A 17,804-nucleotide genomic window follows, 5' to 3' on the forward strand; every position below is an offset into this window, starting at 1 on the left:
GCCCTATTATACCAACAAGCAATGCTTATTTCAAGAGAATGTGTATTAATTCCTGCTGAATATGTTTGGCGGCCCCAATAGTAAACAACCCTATGCTAGAGTGTGTGGCCTCCAATCAGAGTTCACTGTCAGATAATCTCAGTTGTTAGTGTAACTGTTCATTTATTCCTTTATCCCAGAATACACTGTTCTTGCCTTTTTGTTCTTCGTGTTTGCCGTGAAATGAACTCAGTGAGCCCAGAGAAGACAAACAGATAGCACATAATCATATCTCAATGAAGAGAACTACTCCCTTGCTCAAAGTGTGGTTCACGGGCGAGCAGCAACAGCGTACCCTGGGAGTCTGTAGACATACAGGCTCTCAGGTCCCACCTCAAACATACGGCATCTCGGTGAGCCATCTGCTCAGGCAAGTGTGAGAAGCGCTGTGTAGGATCTGTTCCCCACCCTTTCTCCCATTTTCAAGAGCACTGTCATCCAAACATTACACCAAAGTTGGACTGTTCTGTTGGGCCACAGTATGGCCAGAAATTAAAAACAAAATTACTTTTTCATCTGCTTTCCTAGTTTTTGGATAATAAACCTTGTTTGTTCACCTCTCAGAATGAATTAAATCACAAGCTCAGCAAGCAATGGATGTAAGGGTTGGATGGGCGCATCAACTGGGGCACCTTTAAGAAAGGACATAACTTCCCTAAGCTGAACTTTCTAATCTGAACCCTACCTCGGAATATGGTTGAGAGAACTAAATAAACAAACATATGTGGAAGTGGTTTTATAAGTAGATAATTTGGGGGTTTACAATACTCTCATATTTTTAACTAAAATTTTTTTTTAAATAAAATCACAGTAGCCACTTCTGTGATCTCGTTATGGTAATTCACACAGGTTACACTACATCCTTTATATTGGAACAGACTCCTAGAGTTACAAATCACAGTGGTTTAGATAACACTTTTTGTTTGCTCGTTCTTAGTGGAGCACAAAATTTCCAGAGTACATAATCTGAAATAGTCACTTACTGGCTTCAGAAAACCACTGCCAAATTTGTTTTCCTATCAAGGTCACGTGATAAAGGGTAAACTAGAAAGTGATGTGCACTGATGTGAGTGAAACAGTTATTAACACATCAGTTCTCTGTTCAGAGAACACGCAGATCTCAAGGAACTTGCACCAGGTCCTGAATCTGTCACTAAAGACACCCTTTTGGTTACAGCTGAAGCACTCGTGTTACTAAAAACAGAGCTTAGCCTGGCTACTCCCCACTTACGGCAGCCAGTCTCATCCGAGTCATCCAGGCAGTCTTTGGTCCCATCACACCTCCAGGATGCATCGATACAATGCCCATCGTCACAGCGAAACTGGTCACTGCCACATCCTGCAATCCCACAAACAACAGAAAACCAGTTTAAAAAAAACAAAACTATGCCACACAGTTCTTTCACAGAAGAAATACAAATTTTTTTATAAAAATAAAAAATGATTCACTAATTAGTAATCAAAGGAATGTATGTTATCATATAAAATTAGGGAAACACTTTAATAGTGACTATATTCTCTGTTTCTGGGTCTGCAGAAAGCACATTTTATACACAGCTGGCAGCTGGAGTGTGTACCTTAATATAACCAATCTGGAAAGCAATTTGACAACATATATCTTGCATTTTTAAAGTGCTTATTCTGTGACTTAGTACTTTTACTTCTAGGTATTTTTTTCTAAGGCACTAGAGATTTTTATCACTTTATTATTTACAATAAAGGAAATTGAAAACCTCCTAGATGTCCAATGATAGGAAAAATAATTAAGGTTTTTTATATCTATATATTGATATATTAGGAACTCATTAAAATGGTTATGAAAAACTGCTAAATGATTAGGAGAAATATTTAAATAAAAAATATTTTAAGTATTTAAAATAAAAGACAAGGATGCAAAATTTTACCTATAACAGAGTCACATATGGAGGGAGGAAAAAAGCATTTAAAAAGACCAGAATGTTAACAGCGGTTATCTCTGATTGATAAACCTCATGAGTAATTTTTCATTTGCTTGACTGTGCTTTTTTCAGTTCCCCACCCTATATTTTTTAAGCGCCTTTTTATTACTATATCACATGTAGCAATTTATGGTCCCTCATTCTTAGACCCAGACCAATATTTTGGCTTTTTGCTTTTTAACAAAATTGTAGGGTGACAGGTCTGTATTCTCATTCCTGCAAACAAATATTTAAAGTTATATTTAAAACAAAAAAATTTTTCTCCAGACAACCAGAGTACACACACTTCACACCGAAAGTCGCCACTTTTCCAAGTGGCAGTGATTATCCCGTGGTGCTATCAGAAAGAGATTACAACTTTAAAACATTGATTTCATTTAACCAACATGTCCTGCAATTTTCCTGGGTCTCTCAGGGGACTAATTTGGCAGTTGAAAATCCTCTGAGTTTCCCCAAATATCTGAAAAGTAACCTCCTCGTGCATTATGTGCCAAGTAGAAAAATTTTTAAAGAGAGCAGCCAACACCAGCCCAACTTGGAGAAGACTCAAAACAATTCTTTTACAAACCCAAGGTGGGAGAGAAGTAATTTGGGGGTTGGAAGAATAATTGCATTTTCCACATGTATTTAAGCAATCATGCTAAATTACCCATTTCAATTTTTGGCTAATGAACCCCAAATTAGGTAAATATACAGATCAATTACCTACTGCTAAAATAAATAAACAATGTGCTATCCTGACTTGTGTAAATGCAGGCATATCGACAGCATGACATAAACACAGTTAAGTGATCTATTCCTAGGGGATATAGGCTACTTTGTTCATGGAATGTTCAAATCTGATTGTCTGTTAGTGACATCCTGATTTATAATGCATGCTGCAAATGGTCAGAAACTTCCCTTGGCTAAATGGTGGTACCGAGTGGTACAGGAATACGTACACCCAAATACCTTCTATGGACTAATGCATGATGGTGGTTGGTGGTGCAGGTCTGGGGTTGGTGGTGCAGGTCTCTTATCAACTACCTTTAAAACACAACAACCTCCCTTGCAAAAATGCCCCTAAGGAATGTACAAATTCACTCTGGAATCCCAGAACTTCTCACCGGATTTTATTCTACAAAGCAATATTTCCATGGGAGATTAGGGGCTTTGGAGGTTTAGCTATTAACACAACATATATTAAATCACTTTTATCAATTAGGTGTATTGTTAGTAATCCAACATATTACATTTGAACGTTCAGCACATTTGTCTCTCTTAGTATCTAATAACCTCTAGTTGAAAAATTATAACAATCTAAAGGTCAGTCCACTTACAAAGAGCTTCATATTGGTATGGGTAAAAGAAAAGCATAAACTTATAAACTAAGTATATAGAAGAAAATTCAGGGCAATATATTTCCTGTCTTGAAAACAAATATTTAGAACTATTTCTTTTTTTAGCAAACTCATGTTTATTTTTAGAAATGTTAAGTATGCTTGTATAATCAGATAGCTTTTGCTATGTGAAAAATCACCCCAAGGATTCAACGGCTTAAAACAGCATACACTGATTTAGCTCCTGATCCTGCTATGTAGCTGCGCTACTTCTTCAGCAACTTTTGTTACAAGTCAAATTTTGAGGTCTGTTGTTTTTGCTAAAATACAAAATTTAACTCATAGTGAGAAAATCACAAAATAGACACCCAAAAGTTATTCTTTAAAGCACTGCAAAGCCAGTCACTTAAAATCACTCACACAAACCCAATAGGGGAAACTTTACAATTAAGTAATTCTTATTAGTGCCTTTTACATTTGATCTCCCAAATAGTTATCTAAAGTAATATATCAAACCCAATTTATTCCATTTATCAACATATACATGATAATTCATTTGTCAAATTCGCTTTTTCAATAATAACTACCATGCCTGTTATAACTCCCAAATGACTATTGTTTGTATCTATCCAGAAAAAACAAACTAATGCTCTATCATTGCTGGGTGGCCTCTTAGCAATCAATCAAATTGCTGTACTAGTGTCAGAAGCCTATCATTCATTCTATTATAAAGGGAACATGTGATGTTTAAAAACAGACTGCTGTTTAGACACAAACAACAGTATGGTGGTTACCAGAGGGAAAGGGGGGTAGGAGGAGGTAGAAGAGGGTACAGGAGGAGACTTGACTTGGGGTGTGGACATAGAATACAACATACAGATGATGCAGTAAAGAAGTGTACACCTGAAACCTATATAATTTTATTAACCAATGTCACCCCAATGAATTCAGTAAAAAATTAAAAACTGCTGGTTAACAGATCTGGAGCTAGTCTGCTAACAGTTGCAGGTGCCACTGATTTCAAGTATTCACTTTATTTTCTGAGTGTTTTATTTTAAATATGGAGCCTTTACTCACACCCCCCCCCAAAGTTACTAGATACTATCTATGCTTTATTGTTTAATAACTTGTCCCCCAAAATGGGAGGGGGGTGAATTTCATACACTGGAGCCAAACAGAATTTATGGGAGAAAAAATTCCAAATAGAGCAAAATTTAAAACTTTTTTCAACAAATGGTTTCTAAACATCCATTTTCAACCAATCTAGTTTTAAGCAAAAAGTTGTTTTGCAAGTGATAACTTGAAATATTTTTCCTCTAATAAAAGGAAGAAAAGGAAGAGAACATAACACATGATGATATATATTTTTTAAACTTTTGTTAAGAACTAGGCAGCTATTGACAAGGATCCATTAGAACCAAATAGACACCCCACGACCCCAGCACTAACCCTTCCCGAGAATAACAATACATGGTATCAAGATGATAAAAAATTCCCATGTGGTACTTAAATGGCATGCATTGTTCTAAGCACTTTACCAACTCGAAGTCATTTAACCCTCATAAAAACCCTACAAGATAGATACCATTATTATAAACATTTCACAAATATAGAAATTCTGGCATGGAGCAGTTCAGTAACTTGCCCAAGATCAAATGGAAAATGTGTGTGAAGCAAGAATTTGGATCTGACAGTTCTGGTTCCAGCATCTGTGCTATATTAACTACTGCTCTATGTTCCCTTTCCAAAAAAAAACCTACCAAACTCAAGAATAAATGTAAAAATTTGACTTTTTCCCAAAGTTGCTATCAACATTAATTGAGTTAATTAACTGAGCTGGTGTGGAATCCATAGCATATGCTAACATAATTCTACTGGAGACGAGTCATCTACTTGGCAGAAAACTTTGCTCGTAAAAACTCGGGTTTAGGAAAATCTGCAACAATCAAAAGCAGTGCAGGGAAATCAAAACAAGAATCTCTGTTTCTTCAAACGAAATTGTATTAGTTGTCAGGATAAACTTATTTTCCAAACCTTGTAGAGCCCCAAGCTGGAGAAAAAACAAAAGTAATCCTTTCTTTATAAATAGCCGTATCCCAAGCTCTTTGGTCTAAGCATTGGGCTAAGAATGTGTTAAGATAAGATATTAGAGTAACAGGTAGTGCCTACAGGAGGGAATAAGTCACCTGTTTTTCCAGGGTGGGGAACAACACCGGATTGAGAACCTTCACTTCAGTATCTTTTACACCCTCTAGCACTGCTCTGGGTGCACGTGGGATAGTTAACAAATACTCATCAGGTCACAAAGATTCCCCTTTGTAAAAGTCTTGGGATGATTATATACCACAAACGTATAAAACCATCAGGGCAAATAATGAGACTTGAAATTGGAAGTTACTATTTTAAATCCATACCAAAAAAGGAAATCTGGAATAATTTAAAATAAGAGAAATATACAGCAGTTTAAAAAAAGAAAGAGAAAAATATTGAGTCATATTAATAACACTTTCATTATTTTATCCTTTCCTTGTAAGTTGCTCATGAATTCTCTTCCTAGAAGAGAAAGGCAAGTCATTGTCCTGGGAACCTTGTCGAAAGTTAACAGAGTAAGGTCATTTCTATGGCAAATCCTTTTTCCTGCTAGATCCTCTTAACACGTGCTGGTCCTTGCAGACACTTGGTCTACCTGAGGAGGTGCGTGTGCTCATTTTAAATACGTGCGACACCACATGACATTTTAATAGTCCTCCTTCACTGAACTCAAAGAGAAAAACATGTTAAAGAAGCAATTCCTTAATTCATCCATAATTTTACTTCACTTTTTCTGTACTTTATTTTTATTCTCTTGGTACTGATAGACATACTTCTGATGTCTATAAGTTGGGTGATGGTTCATTATAATTCTCACACCTTCTGCACACTAGCAAGGCCAGTCCTCTTTGGAAGCTTTAGTTGTTTGCTTATTTCCCAAACTTCACACTGCAGCCATGACAGCCACGGATAACAAATTGTATGGAAGACCCTGTTCTGCCTAATGTCAACTGGTAGGAGAGTCAGGGATTCAATTGATGGAACTGAAATAAGACATGCTGAGCAATCCAACCTACTACTCCCTTTCTGCACAGTATTTTTGCTTCCTGATTTTATAACAATAACCAAATAGGTGGCCAGAAGCCTTTTTTTTTTAGCCCAGTTAACAAACCACTGAGTTGGCTGCTTTTTCCAAACTATTGTTTCAGAGCCCTGGTATTTTTATAGAGCAAAACAATAGTAAGCGGACATTTCAAGAAGTCAAACACTTTAAAATAAAACCCACAAAGCCAGTTGATGAGTGATCATGTACACTCTTTATTTAAGTGCAATTAAAAAATAAAAAGGACCAAGTCAGACTCACTAAAGCCACACAAAAAATTTATATCTACTATGTGCAAAAAATTGCTCTAGAGTTTGTGGAAGAAATAAAGAAAGCTAAGATATTGTTCTTTTTCAGAGTTTACAAATTTATTTATACATTATATTGAGCACCCACTAAGTGTTACACAGTATATAAAGCTTCATACACATCCACTGGACCCTCTTGGAAATTTTATAAAGTGGGATTTGTACTTATTTAACAGGAAGGGAAATTAAACCTCAGGGACATTGATAAACTTCCCCCAGGGTCACAGAGGTAGAAAAGGTCAGAGTCTGATTTAGACCCAGGACCTGTGTGATTCCAGAGTCTATGCTCTTTTGCATGCCCCTTCCCACAAAACCCTTCATTTACCCCGAATTTACTACGTCCCAGAAGTATGTTAAGCATTTTCCATAGATTATTTCGTTTGCCCTAACAACAACCCTATGAGATAATATTGATAGCCCCATCTCATAGATGAGGAAACTGAGGTTTGACCAAATCTCACAGCTAGCACACAGTGGGTCAGGAATTCACATCTAGGCAGTCTAACTCCAAAGCTGTGCCAAATGACATTAGAGGCTTTGGTTCCATATAAGCAGCAGAGACAAGAACCAACTGGTCTCAGGGAGAAAAAATAATCAATACTGCAGGCTTCAGTGATCAGAGGAGGCCGCCTGAAGGAGAGTAGCACTGCACCGGGGCCTTTGGTAGGAGCAGGAGGGACCAGGCATTGTGTAGGGCCCAAGCAACATGAGGGAAGCCTAGCAGGGGTGAAGGCCTAATGAGCAGGCCTCCATGGACCAAGCGCAGAGAACCCATTGTAGGGTGGTAGTCAACAAGGCTGGGGAGATGGAAAATGCAGGGTCTTGAACACCGAGCAAAAAGAATGACATGATCAAAAGGATTGAGAATGAGAAAACGTAGAGATCACTAGTGCCGGTAACTGTGTTAAAACTAAAGGTCACTCTGCGTAGATGCAAGCCTGGATGAGGATACAGACCTTGGCCAAGAGAAGAGTGTGGAGCTCCACTTCATTCCCAGAACCTTGGCCAGAACACAAGGCTGGTCGGCGGCTCACCAACAGGCTGCTAGCAGAGATGCATTTCAACTTGCAGCGCCCCCAGCTGTCCCAGTCCTAACCCCCAGCAGCTTCACTTGCATGGCACATGGCCAACAGTGTCCACAGGTACCACTAAAATTATGCTAGTGCCCTTTCCTCACCGTCCTCTCCAAGCTGATGTGTCTCAACATTTAGCCTATGTGATTTGTCAACCCTCAAAATAGTCAGTTGATCTCAAAGATTACTTAAGTAATTGCTTGATAAATTTTAAAGTGTCTTTTCAATGGTCAAAGCCAGCAGAACAGTGTGATACACTATCAAAGGAGCCCCTCAATTCTGAGAAGTGGGAAATTGTGCCCACTTTTTCCAAATGACCTACTCTTCTCCGTTTTTATCTAAATACTAGCTTTCTCCCCTCCCCCATGGTCTCCTACATTCCAGTTTTTATCACTGAGTACCTCCTACCCCTACTACCAGCGTCAATCAACACTGCAGAACATTACATATAAAATCGCACCTCCCAGGAGTTCTTGAGAGGATGTGATTGGCACTTAGGGTGAAACAATTATTCAGCTGCCCTGGACAGTGCCCTCAGCCTCCACATGTGGAATGCCAGCAGTACCCATCTCCTAGTCACAGTGTCAATAAGCAACGCCCCCCTGCATGTCCAAACACCCCCAGAGAGCGGCAGTACCACCCCCATTTGAGAACAACTTAGAACCTCTAAGTAGCTTGAACAATCAGGGCTCAAAACATCTTAACCCACATGAAAGAGATTTTCTAAGAAAACACCTATAATAAATTCTTCCCTTCTAAAGATAATAAAATTTCTTAAACAGCAATCCCACTCCCTCCCGCCCATCAATAAGAGGGCCTGGGATTGGGCAATATCAGCCTGCAGCTGCTGGTACCAGCAACTTGAAACGAACTCCCCTGGGAGTGTGATAAAGAATCTAAGTTCCAGGGAGGCCTGCTTCACCCTGGAATGCTCCAGGGTCCGTCCCCAGGCTTCCCCACTGGGGAGGAGGGTGCAGAGGGAGCCACACCAGGAAAAAAAAAAAAAGTTGAAAATCTAAAATCCTCAAGCAGTTCTTCATTAATGTAAAAGATCACTGTCACGAAAAACAAAGTCCTAAACACCTGTTTTGTGGTGCAGCCTTTTCCCATCTGTATGATTACCAGAACAAAAAATAATTTCTTCAAATGTCCTCTCCCCACCCCTGCCACATACATTTACAAAATATCTATATATGAATTGGCAATCCTGTAAGCTCCAAAAGCATTCAAAAGAATCTCCAAGTTTTTACCAAGAATGCTCAGCAATGAAAACTCCCTGCCAGCCAATACCCAAACACTGAAATGTACTAGTCTTCGCAGGACTCCCCCCAACAACTCAGCACTTTATCAACTCAGTCTGCTGAGGTTCCTACAAGTGAACTCCTCCATGTGGCAGAAAAACAAGGCCTTTGTCCCAACTCCCCACAAGGGTCTAACTGGTTATTTACTCTTTAATGGCCAAAGAGCAACACTTACGTAGGATGTTGAAAAGAACACTATCCAAACAGAAGAAAATTTAAGATTGTCCGCCTGCTCAGTAAATAAGGACCCAATGAATCAGACTACTTAAGAAAAGAGTAAAATGCCCTTCAGCACTTAATGATTTAATGCCGCTTGTACGAAAACTATAAATCACCTCCACTTAAAGAGCTTATTGCCAGCCCCAACTGCCCAAAGTATTCCTATATTCTCAATTAGCAATATAAATTATTGGAAAATGGTTAAATGGAATCAAACACTAAAGAAAAAAAGAGAGAGACACTTTTAAGAAATAAGCACTATACACATCTGCAGGCAGGCAGCCTTCCTGCTCAGAGATTATAATGGTGCGATAGGCCCCTGTTAGCCCAAACATTTGCAGCATTTACAGACCAGACAGCATCAAACCAGGGCTGTTCTAATTAATTAGACCCAAGCACTGAACCATAAATCAAGTTAATACAGATGTGGTAAAGCTGCAAGCATCACTACTATTTTGGCCATTTTAACAAGCTGATTAAGAGCAGGTTATCAAATGAACAATGGCTTGATACTGGAAATTACAAGAGTGGCAAAAGGAGAGGAAATTGACTCCCAGCTGGTGGATTTGGTGAACCTCTAGTCATAGGCTAAATCATTGGTAACTAACTAATCTTGACTGAACTATGCAAGCACCTTGCTACATTCCTTCTCTCTTCCTCCATGTCACTTAGTTCCTGACTGTCACAACAGTTATACCCCACAGGCAGGACTCGACCTTGAACATGCAGCTTTGAGCATGCACGGTCTCTGCCAACAAAAAATGGTCTGAAATTCTTAAGAAATATTGTACAGCAAGAATGTGAAAAGATTTCTACCAATTAGTTTAAAAGCCTGTTCTTGGACAATAATTACTGATAATTACTCATCTGGAACACGGAAGTCCACATTTTTAACAGAAATATATTGTCACTGCCTTTTTAAAAAAAACTGCTTTTGCTGATGTTTTACGCAGTATTTTTGTATTTTTTCCTTCTAGTGACACATTATATTTCAGAAAGGATTTTATAAGCAGAAACTCTAAATTCTCCTACCACGATGTAATATATGAAATAGAGAGAGAACAGAAGAAGCAGACGCAATTAAATGACCAGAAGAAGAGTGATAGAAAGGTGGCGGTAATGTATTATGATGCCACCACAAACAGAATGGTACCCTAAACCTTAAGCTCCTAAGGGCAGGAATAAATACCTCTGTAATCCCAGTGCCTAGCACAGTACCTCCTAGTACCCAGATGACCCTCAATAAATGAGCAATATTTGGCGCATTAGAACATATGGGTGAAGCCAAGATGCTGTTCAAAAGATAAAGCCTAGAGAGCTTGTGGATTCGTGGACTTTTATAAGGTACCCTGCTGTTTAGAGTCTAATTAACAATTCAACAATTCAAGTCATCGTCCCTGCTGGCCTGCATAAGAGGCCATAAAGACTATAAGGAGTCAGTCCGAAACCCCTGGGAGCCTATTTATACGTTTGGGTCATTCTCTGATAATTTACTAAAGAACGGGCTGCCTCCCCATATTATACAAAACTTTACATTTATATCCAGCATTACTCTGAAGTGGAGAGTACTCAGCGTGTTACAAAAAAAGACTACATCTGATTCCACAGATCAAAGTTTCTAGATTTTATGATAAGCAATTGATAACAGTAACATAACCATGATATTAGTTTCCCTATATGAAATCGAAGGTAAAGCTGATTTTGTTAACTTGGGCATCTATAAAATAGGATCTATTATATTTGCAAAGACTTCCAGGGCAGAAATTTCTTGTGTCTCCTCTACTACACTGATTTGAACAGACTGACCCAAAAAGAACTTCAGAACATGTCTCACCAGCAGGTTATCAGTCACACCAGGAGTCCTTTGCCCTGGTTTGTTCTGCCTGGGCTCAAACAGAGTTTATAGGTCTCCAAATCACTTCCAGGCTCTGTAAATGTCATCACTTCATGTTATAATGTGATTGTGATTACTTGAAACAACTCAATAGTTTGCTGACACAGAATCAACAACATTATATTGTCACCAACTGATATCTATGTGTAATGAAATGGTGTTTGGGTGTTTAGGCTTCTAACTATATATACATATGGGGAATTTATAATGTCCCAATATTAAGAGCAGCTTAAATAGAATTCTGAATTCATCTGCAATGACTGTCAAAAGAAAAAAGAAAAAAAGCAGAGTATATTTCCTAAGATATTGCCTAATCTGTATTTTAAGTAATAACAGTAAAAATATACTGTCACTATTACAGATTTTGAAACCATCCATTAAAATAGAATCTTAGAATTTTAATGCTGGAAAAAAGTAATGATTTCAGTAATAAACTACTAGAAAGTATATACAATAAAATCCCTACTAAGTGATACACAAAAATTAAAACCACTGCTTACTGAAACTTTATCTGTATTACAGGTTTTTAAAAGGCAATCAAGAAAATAAACTGATATTAAGAATTTGGTCAAAAACAGAGTTTTCAGTAGCTGTCTCAATTCTGGAAATTGGGTGACAGTCCTGAATTAAACAACGAAAGAATGAGAGTCCTTAAGTATTATAACAATTAAATAAAATCTTGATTAAATTCAGTAAGAAATTCATACTTTTTAATAAGAGCTAAAATAAAATACGAATGGAGAAAATGCTAGAATAAGAGCCAAGGGACAATTTGGTTTTAACCCTTGCAAGAGCACTGACTGTCCCCAAATGAATCTAGACTCTAAGTTCCTTGAGGGTAGGGACTGCTTCTCTTAGTCACCACGGAATCGTCACTCATCAAAAGTTTGTTGCTTAGCTGACTTAGCTTGATGAATTTGAATCTAAACTCTCTGATATGCAGTGTCCTCACCTGCAGAATCGGGTTGTGGTGAGGATTAAAGTGGTACCTGTAGACCAACTGGCACAGCGCCTGCATTCAGCAGCCCTCTACAGAGGGAGGGCCCCTGCTGGGCACTCCCACCCCTCACCAGCCCCTCACCCGACTCTAGCATTCTAACCGTCTAGGACATAAACTACTCCAGGATCAGTGCTTTCACCAGATAAGATCTGTTTATTCCCCTAATATCTAATCTAGAGAAAATTTTGAAAACCTTGCTCATAAGAGCCCCCTTGCTCCTAGGAGGCTCAGCACTGAAAACAAGAGTGGATGGTGGTTGTGTTGCCTCCTGCCCATAAACAAGTATCCATTGGCCTGGTTTGCGGTCAAGAGCAAGACTGAAAATCAAGGTTTACACCAAGAAACAGATGTCAAGGTAGAGCCAAAACCTAGCTTGCCATTGGTTTCCTTTATCTTCTTTAGGAATTTTTACATTTTCCTACAATGATCATTTTTCATATTTTTGTCTATTTTAAATCACTCTATCTAAGGTGACCCTCTGCAGTTTGTATGTGGAATTCCATAAGTACATAATTTCAACACCAAAAAATGATTGAAGATAAATATAAAGGCTTTCCAGAGTAGACCTTAAGTCACTTTACTGTACATTAAACTTGGACATGGTTACTTTTTATAGCCATAAAAGGATCCCTATTGACCTCAGCTTATGCCTCAATACATGGCAGAGAACTGGGAACAAAGAGAAATTCTAGATTTTAATCAATTGAAACTAAGTTTGAAAAGCTTTCCATTTAGAAGGTTCAAAAGTTTCTCCAATTCCTAGTTTCCAAAAATGAAATTTCAAATTCTCCCTAAATGTTGTAAGATATTCATTATCCCAGCTCTCTAAAATTTCTCTTATATATAGAAAAAATGCTACAAATATAACCATATTCTCGGACTAGAATCATTTATGATAATGCCTTTACAATACATCCAAAAGAAACCTTTATCATTTCAAATTGTTACTTTCTTTCTGATTGAATGAGAATGGATTCACGTAAATCTAGACATCCAACAGCTCCAAAAGGAAAAATAAAATATCCTGTTGCCATAATCCCAGCCCTACGCTCCCAACGAGAAACAAGACCCTGCCGCCCTCCTCACAATTCTCCACCCTGCAGAGCAGGGGCTCCAAACGCAATCCAATCCAGCAAAGACAGTGGACGCTTATCTGTGCGCTCTTCAGGAGGAAGAATAACAACCTTCAGGACACTACTGTAAAGAGAACAAGCCCACAGCAATTTGGCTCTCCCCAAGCAAATGAATACAACCAACCCATTTCCTGCCAGAAACTAAGTGAGTCCAGTTCTTCTCCAAGAAAGGTTATGTTCACTGTTTACTAAGACCACTCAACACTTCATGAAGTTTTGTGGGTAAAGTTACAAAGAAGGAAAAGCAACTTAAAAGGCTCTTCTGATAGTCCAGGAATGAGGCGATTAGGGCCTTATCTATTTCAATGGTCCCACCTCTGCTTTATTTCCCCGCCCTTGTCTAAAAATCCTTTCCCTCTCTCTCCCTGGAGTCCCCATACTGTGGCTGGAGTTTTCATGGCTCTCAACCTGCCCTGAATTAGACAATGAATGGCCTCCAAAATCTGCTCCCAAGTGAACTTATTTCCAGCAACTGGTAAGCAATTTTTGAAGCCCCTCCATAGGTATTTGCACTTTCAGCAGAAAATAGGAATCCCTCAAAGGAATGAATTTTCTAATTGGGGCATGTTAGGCATTCTCTAGTGGCCAAATACCTTCCTCACCAGCTGGATGGGGCAGATTTTAGGTGGATAGAGTATCTTATCAGGGCTCCTGATATCGTACCACGTAGGTACTAAGCCGTCTTTGCTGATAACCAGAAACCTCTTCAGCAGCATTTTTCCGTACAAGCACAGACCAGTTAAGGGCTTCCCAGGAGAATCTGGAGACATCTCTGGATCGATGTAATTTGTCTTAAAGTAATCCAGGCTAAAGAAAAAGGTCCTAAGGAAATATGGCTAAAGCAATGATTTCAGAGGCCTAGAAAAACAAGTAACAAATAACTATGACTTACTGAAACACTGTAGTTTTGGTTCTTTGCTAAAATAACACCCCTTCCTCTACTATTTATAACAAAGAACTCCTTCCACGAGAAGCACAAGATTCACCGGCCCCACCCACTGTGCGTGTGCGTGTGTGTGTGTGTGTGTGTGTGTGTGTGTACACGGTGTACTTTAGGAATGCATGTCAAGGCTAGGAGTCTATTATTTCCCTTCTTCCACTCAGCCCAGAATTTCTAAGAGCCAACAGCTTGTCCACAGCAGGGTAAGAAACAAAGCCTGAGTGACCAGGTGGCTGTCTGCTTAATACACTACTCTAAAATGGGGGAGGAGGGGAGGAGAGGAAGGGAAGACGGCTTAGAAGCCAAATAACTTTCCAGAGGTAGGCCCCTGGAGTCACACAGCTCACGTTCAAACCCCAACTCCCCCTCTTACTAATACTATGGCAGGCATGTTATTTCATGTCCATGCCTCAGTTTCCCCATCTAAATATGGGAATAATGAGATAATAAGGGCTACTCACAGGCTAATGTGAAGACAGAGTAAGGACTGTGGGCCTGGCACATAAGTAAGTGTTTATCCAATGTGAGCTACTGTTGCTGTTGTTACCCAAGTGTTAAACTTTATAGGTTGTTTTCCTTTGAATGTTTCAGTTTTTTCCTGTTTCATATATATTTGCTTATATTCTAGCACTTCTATATTCATAATCTGCAACCCAGTATGAGAACATTTTTATTTTTTTAAGATTTTATTTATTTATTTTTAGAGTGAGGGGAAGGGAGGGAGGGAGAAAGAGAGGGAAAGAATATCAATGTGTGTGAGATACAGCGATCGGTTGCCTCTTGCATGCTCCCAGCTGGGGAGCTGGCCTGCAACCCAGGCAAGTGCCCTGACTGGGAATTGAACCAGTGACCTTTTGGTTCACAGGACGGCACTCAATCCACTGAGCCACACCAGCTAGGGTGAGAATATTTTTAAGTTAACCTAATTAGAATGATAGCTGCTCCCCCCTTTTAAAAAAGTTGATTCAATACAGAAATTTCATATTATCTTATTACTATATTATACTTTTATTGTGAATTATACTCTCTCCTTAAAACATTTTTTATATCCCAGGTTCACAAGACAAAAACATATCTCTGTTATTCAAAATAAAAGTGAACTAGAAAAATAGAACTTAATTCACAAAGATAGGCAAGTTTTTATGCCCTCTCAAAAATACATCACTACTTGGTGAAATAAATTAACTCTTCACTAGTTTATTTCTCTGGTTGATGACACCTCTGTTTTAATGGGTGTCTGTCTGTGTTTTTACCATAACAGACTGCAAAGGGAATTTACTGAAGTCCTAAGATCGCAGGGCACATTCACATGAAAGAATAAGATGGAAATCCTCCTTAATCGAAAACCCTCTACTAATACATCTTCTGTGCCATCGACATCACCTGAGAACTTGTTAGGAAAGCTGATCACCAGCCTCTCCCAGATCTGCTGAATAGGAATCTGCATTTGAACAAGATTCCAGTTGATTCACAGGCACATGAAAGTCTGAGAAGCAGCGATGCCTGCCCTGCTGGCATTTCACTCTGATTTTCTTTATCAAATTTATTGGGGTGACTTTGGTTAATAGAATCATATAGGTTTCAAGTGAACATTTCTGCGATACTAGATCTAATACCTCTGTTTTCAAGACATATTGAACAATTACATTTCAGGAGTGTTTAAAATGTTTAGCAATAATAAAAGGAATTCATATTTAACTTAATAAAACTAACCAGTTGCCTAAACACAGATATCTTAGTCCAAAGAAGTTGACGGTGACGACACTTACCGAATTACTGAGTGGAACAACATGGAATTACTAAGCTTTGATATTAGTATCTACAATCTAAGAATTCTCCTCACTTCACTCTAAGTGTGGAAATCGTTTCTGACTTAGCCTTTTGAAAAAGGCCAAGCATGAAGGAAACAGGGGTCACATCCCACAAAAGGGAAAGTCTTGAACTTCTCAAAATGTAAACTGCTAACAGTATCACCACCATAGCAACCACTAAGCAAAGGGAATTCTGACATAAAGAACCCAGAGAACAAGCAGTATTTCTAACCTCAAAATCAGAGACTCACGGATGTATATTTATTGTATACATCTCTACTATATAAGGTCTTTAGAGACCTTCAAGTCTAATACCAACATTCCTTTGGTGCATGCTATGTGCCTACAATCTCCTTCCTATCCTTAGAATCATGAAAATAGGCTTTATCTTTCTTCCATAGAATGGTCCTTCGAATATTTGAAGAGAGGGCTAGTCATTGTTCCTCTGATTTGCCTCAAAAAAAAGAAAAATCCCCATTTTTCCATCATTCCTCCCATAACATGGTTTCCAGTTCTCCCATCATTCTTGTATCTCTCCTCTGAATTTAGTTCAAATTGTGTATGTCTCTCCCAAAAAGCGTTTCTCAAAGCTGCACAAATGCCCAGAGTCACCTGTGCACCTATGGTCAAGACCACAGCAGCCTACCTCGATACTCAGTCCCCCTTCCTCTTCAGAAACAGAATCCCAGCTTTACCAGGTGAACAATGTGTTCAGCTAAGAGGCGACATTTCCCAGACTTCAGGTAAGTGTGGTCATCAATAAGATGAAATGCAAGCAGTAGTATTAAGTAGGACTTTCAGGAACTCTTTTTGAAAGAGAGAAGGTGCACCCTTCCTTTCCCCCCTCCATTCCTACTACCTAGCCTGAAGCAGAGATGGTTAGGGCTATAAAAGCTATTTGGGACAATGAGGTGAAGTTAGGGATGGAAGCCACCAGCAGAGAATGGCAGAGCAGGAAGATAAGTGCCTGGCTACCTGATGATACCATGGAAGTACCAAACCAGCCTTCTGCTGCTGGTTATATAAGAAACAAATGTCTATCTAGTTTAAAACAAACAAAATCCTCTCTGCAATGCCAGTCCGGGGTATAGTACGCCTATCACCTCCCCTAAGAGATGGAGTTGCTTTACGACAGACAAGTCATGTAGTATTTTTTTAACTTTCCACTAACCAAAGACTTGAGTTCCACTTTATTCATGGCTCTGTGCCAAACAGAATGCCAGAAGAGGCAAGCATAACTCTTAGAATCAATGGTCTTATTTTAGAGGAAGAGATGAAATACATACATAAATAATTATAATTCATGGCATGATGAGAAGTGCTGGGAGAAAGGTTCAGATAACATTCAGTGCAGTTCAAGAAAAGCCCTGTGGAGGAAGGTGCATTTATGCTCCGACGTGTAGGTCTGCAGGGAGGGCGTGCCCGGCTCAGGCACAGACTGGAACTGGCACAGAGGCAGGAAAGTGTGAGGCATGTCCAAGGAAGAGCCACATTCTTCGTCCAGTGTCACTGACACATGCCTACAATTTACAAAGACCATGCCTGAGGCAGATTCCCTTTTATGAGAAGTAAAAAAAAAAATCTGCAAGATCATGGCACCCTCTAAAGCCACTAAGTGCCTCCAGGGAGTCGATTCAATTCACCAGACACCGAGAGGGCACCAGTTGTTTTATTGT

At 39.0% G+C, this 17,804-nt stretch overlaps 1 protein-coding gene across 1 annotated transcript in view; it reads right to left on the bottom strand.

Moving 5' to 3' along the window:
• The window catches only part of LRP2 (LDL receptor related protein 2), a 195,031-nt gene that overhangs the window by 156,958 nt on the left and 20,269 nt on the right, over nt 1-17,804 (bottom strand). The window contains exon 2 of the mRNA XM_045187457.2: nt 1,271-1,378. Coding sequence (XP_045043392.2) covers nt 1,271-1,378 — 108 coding nt within the window. The remainder of the gene's footprint in view (nt 1-1,270; nt 1,379-17,804) is intronic.

Source organism: Desmodus rotundus, chromosome 2 (assembly GCF_022682495.2).
Source record: "Desmodus rotundus isolate HL8 chromosome 2, HLdesRot8A.1, whole genome shotgun sequence".
Taxonomy (NCBI): domain Eukaryota; kingdom Metazoa; phylum Chordata; class Mammalia; order Chiroptera; family Phyllostomidae; genus Desmodus; species Desmodus rotundus.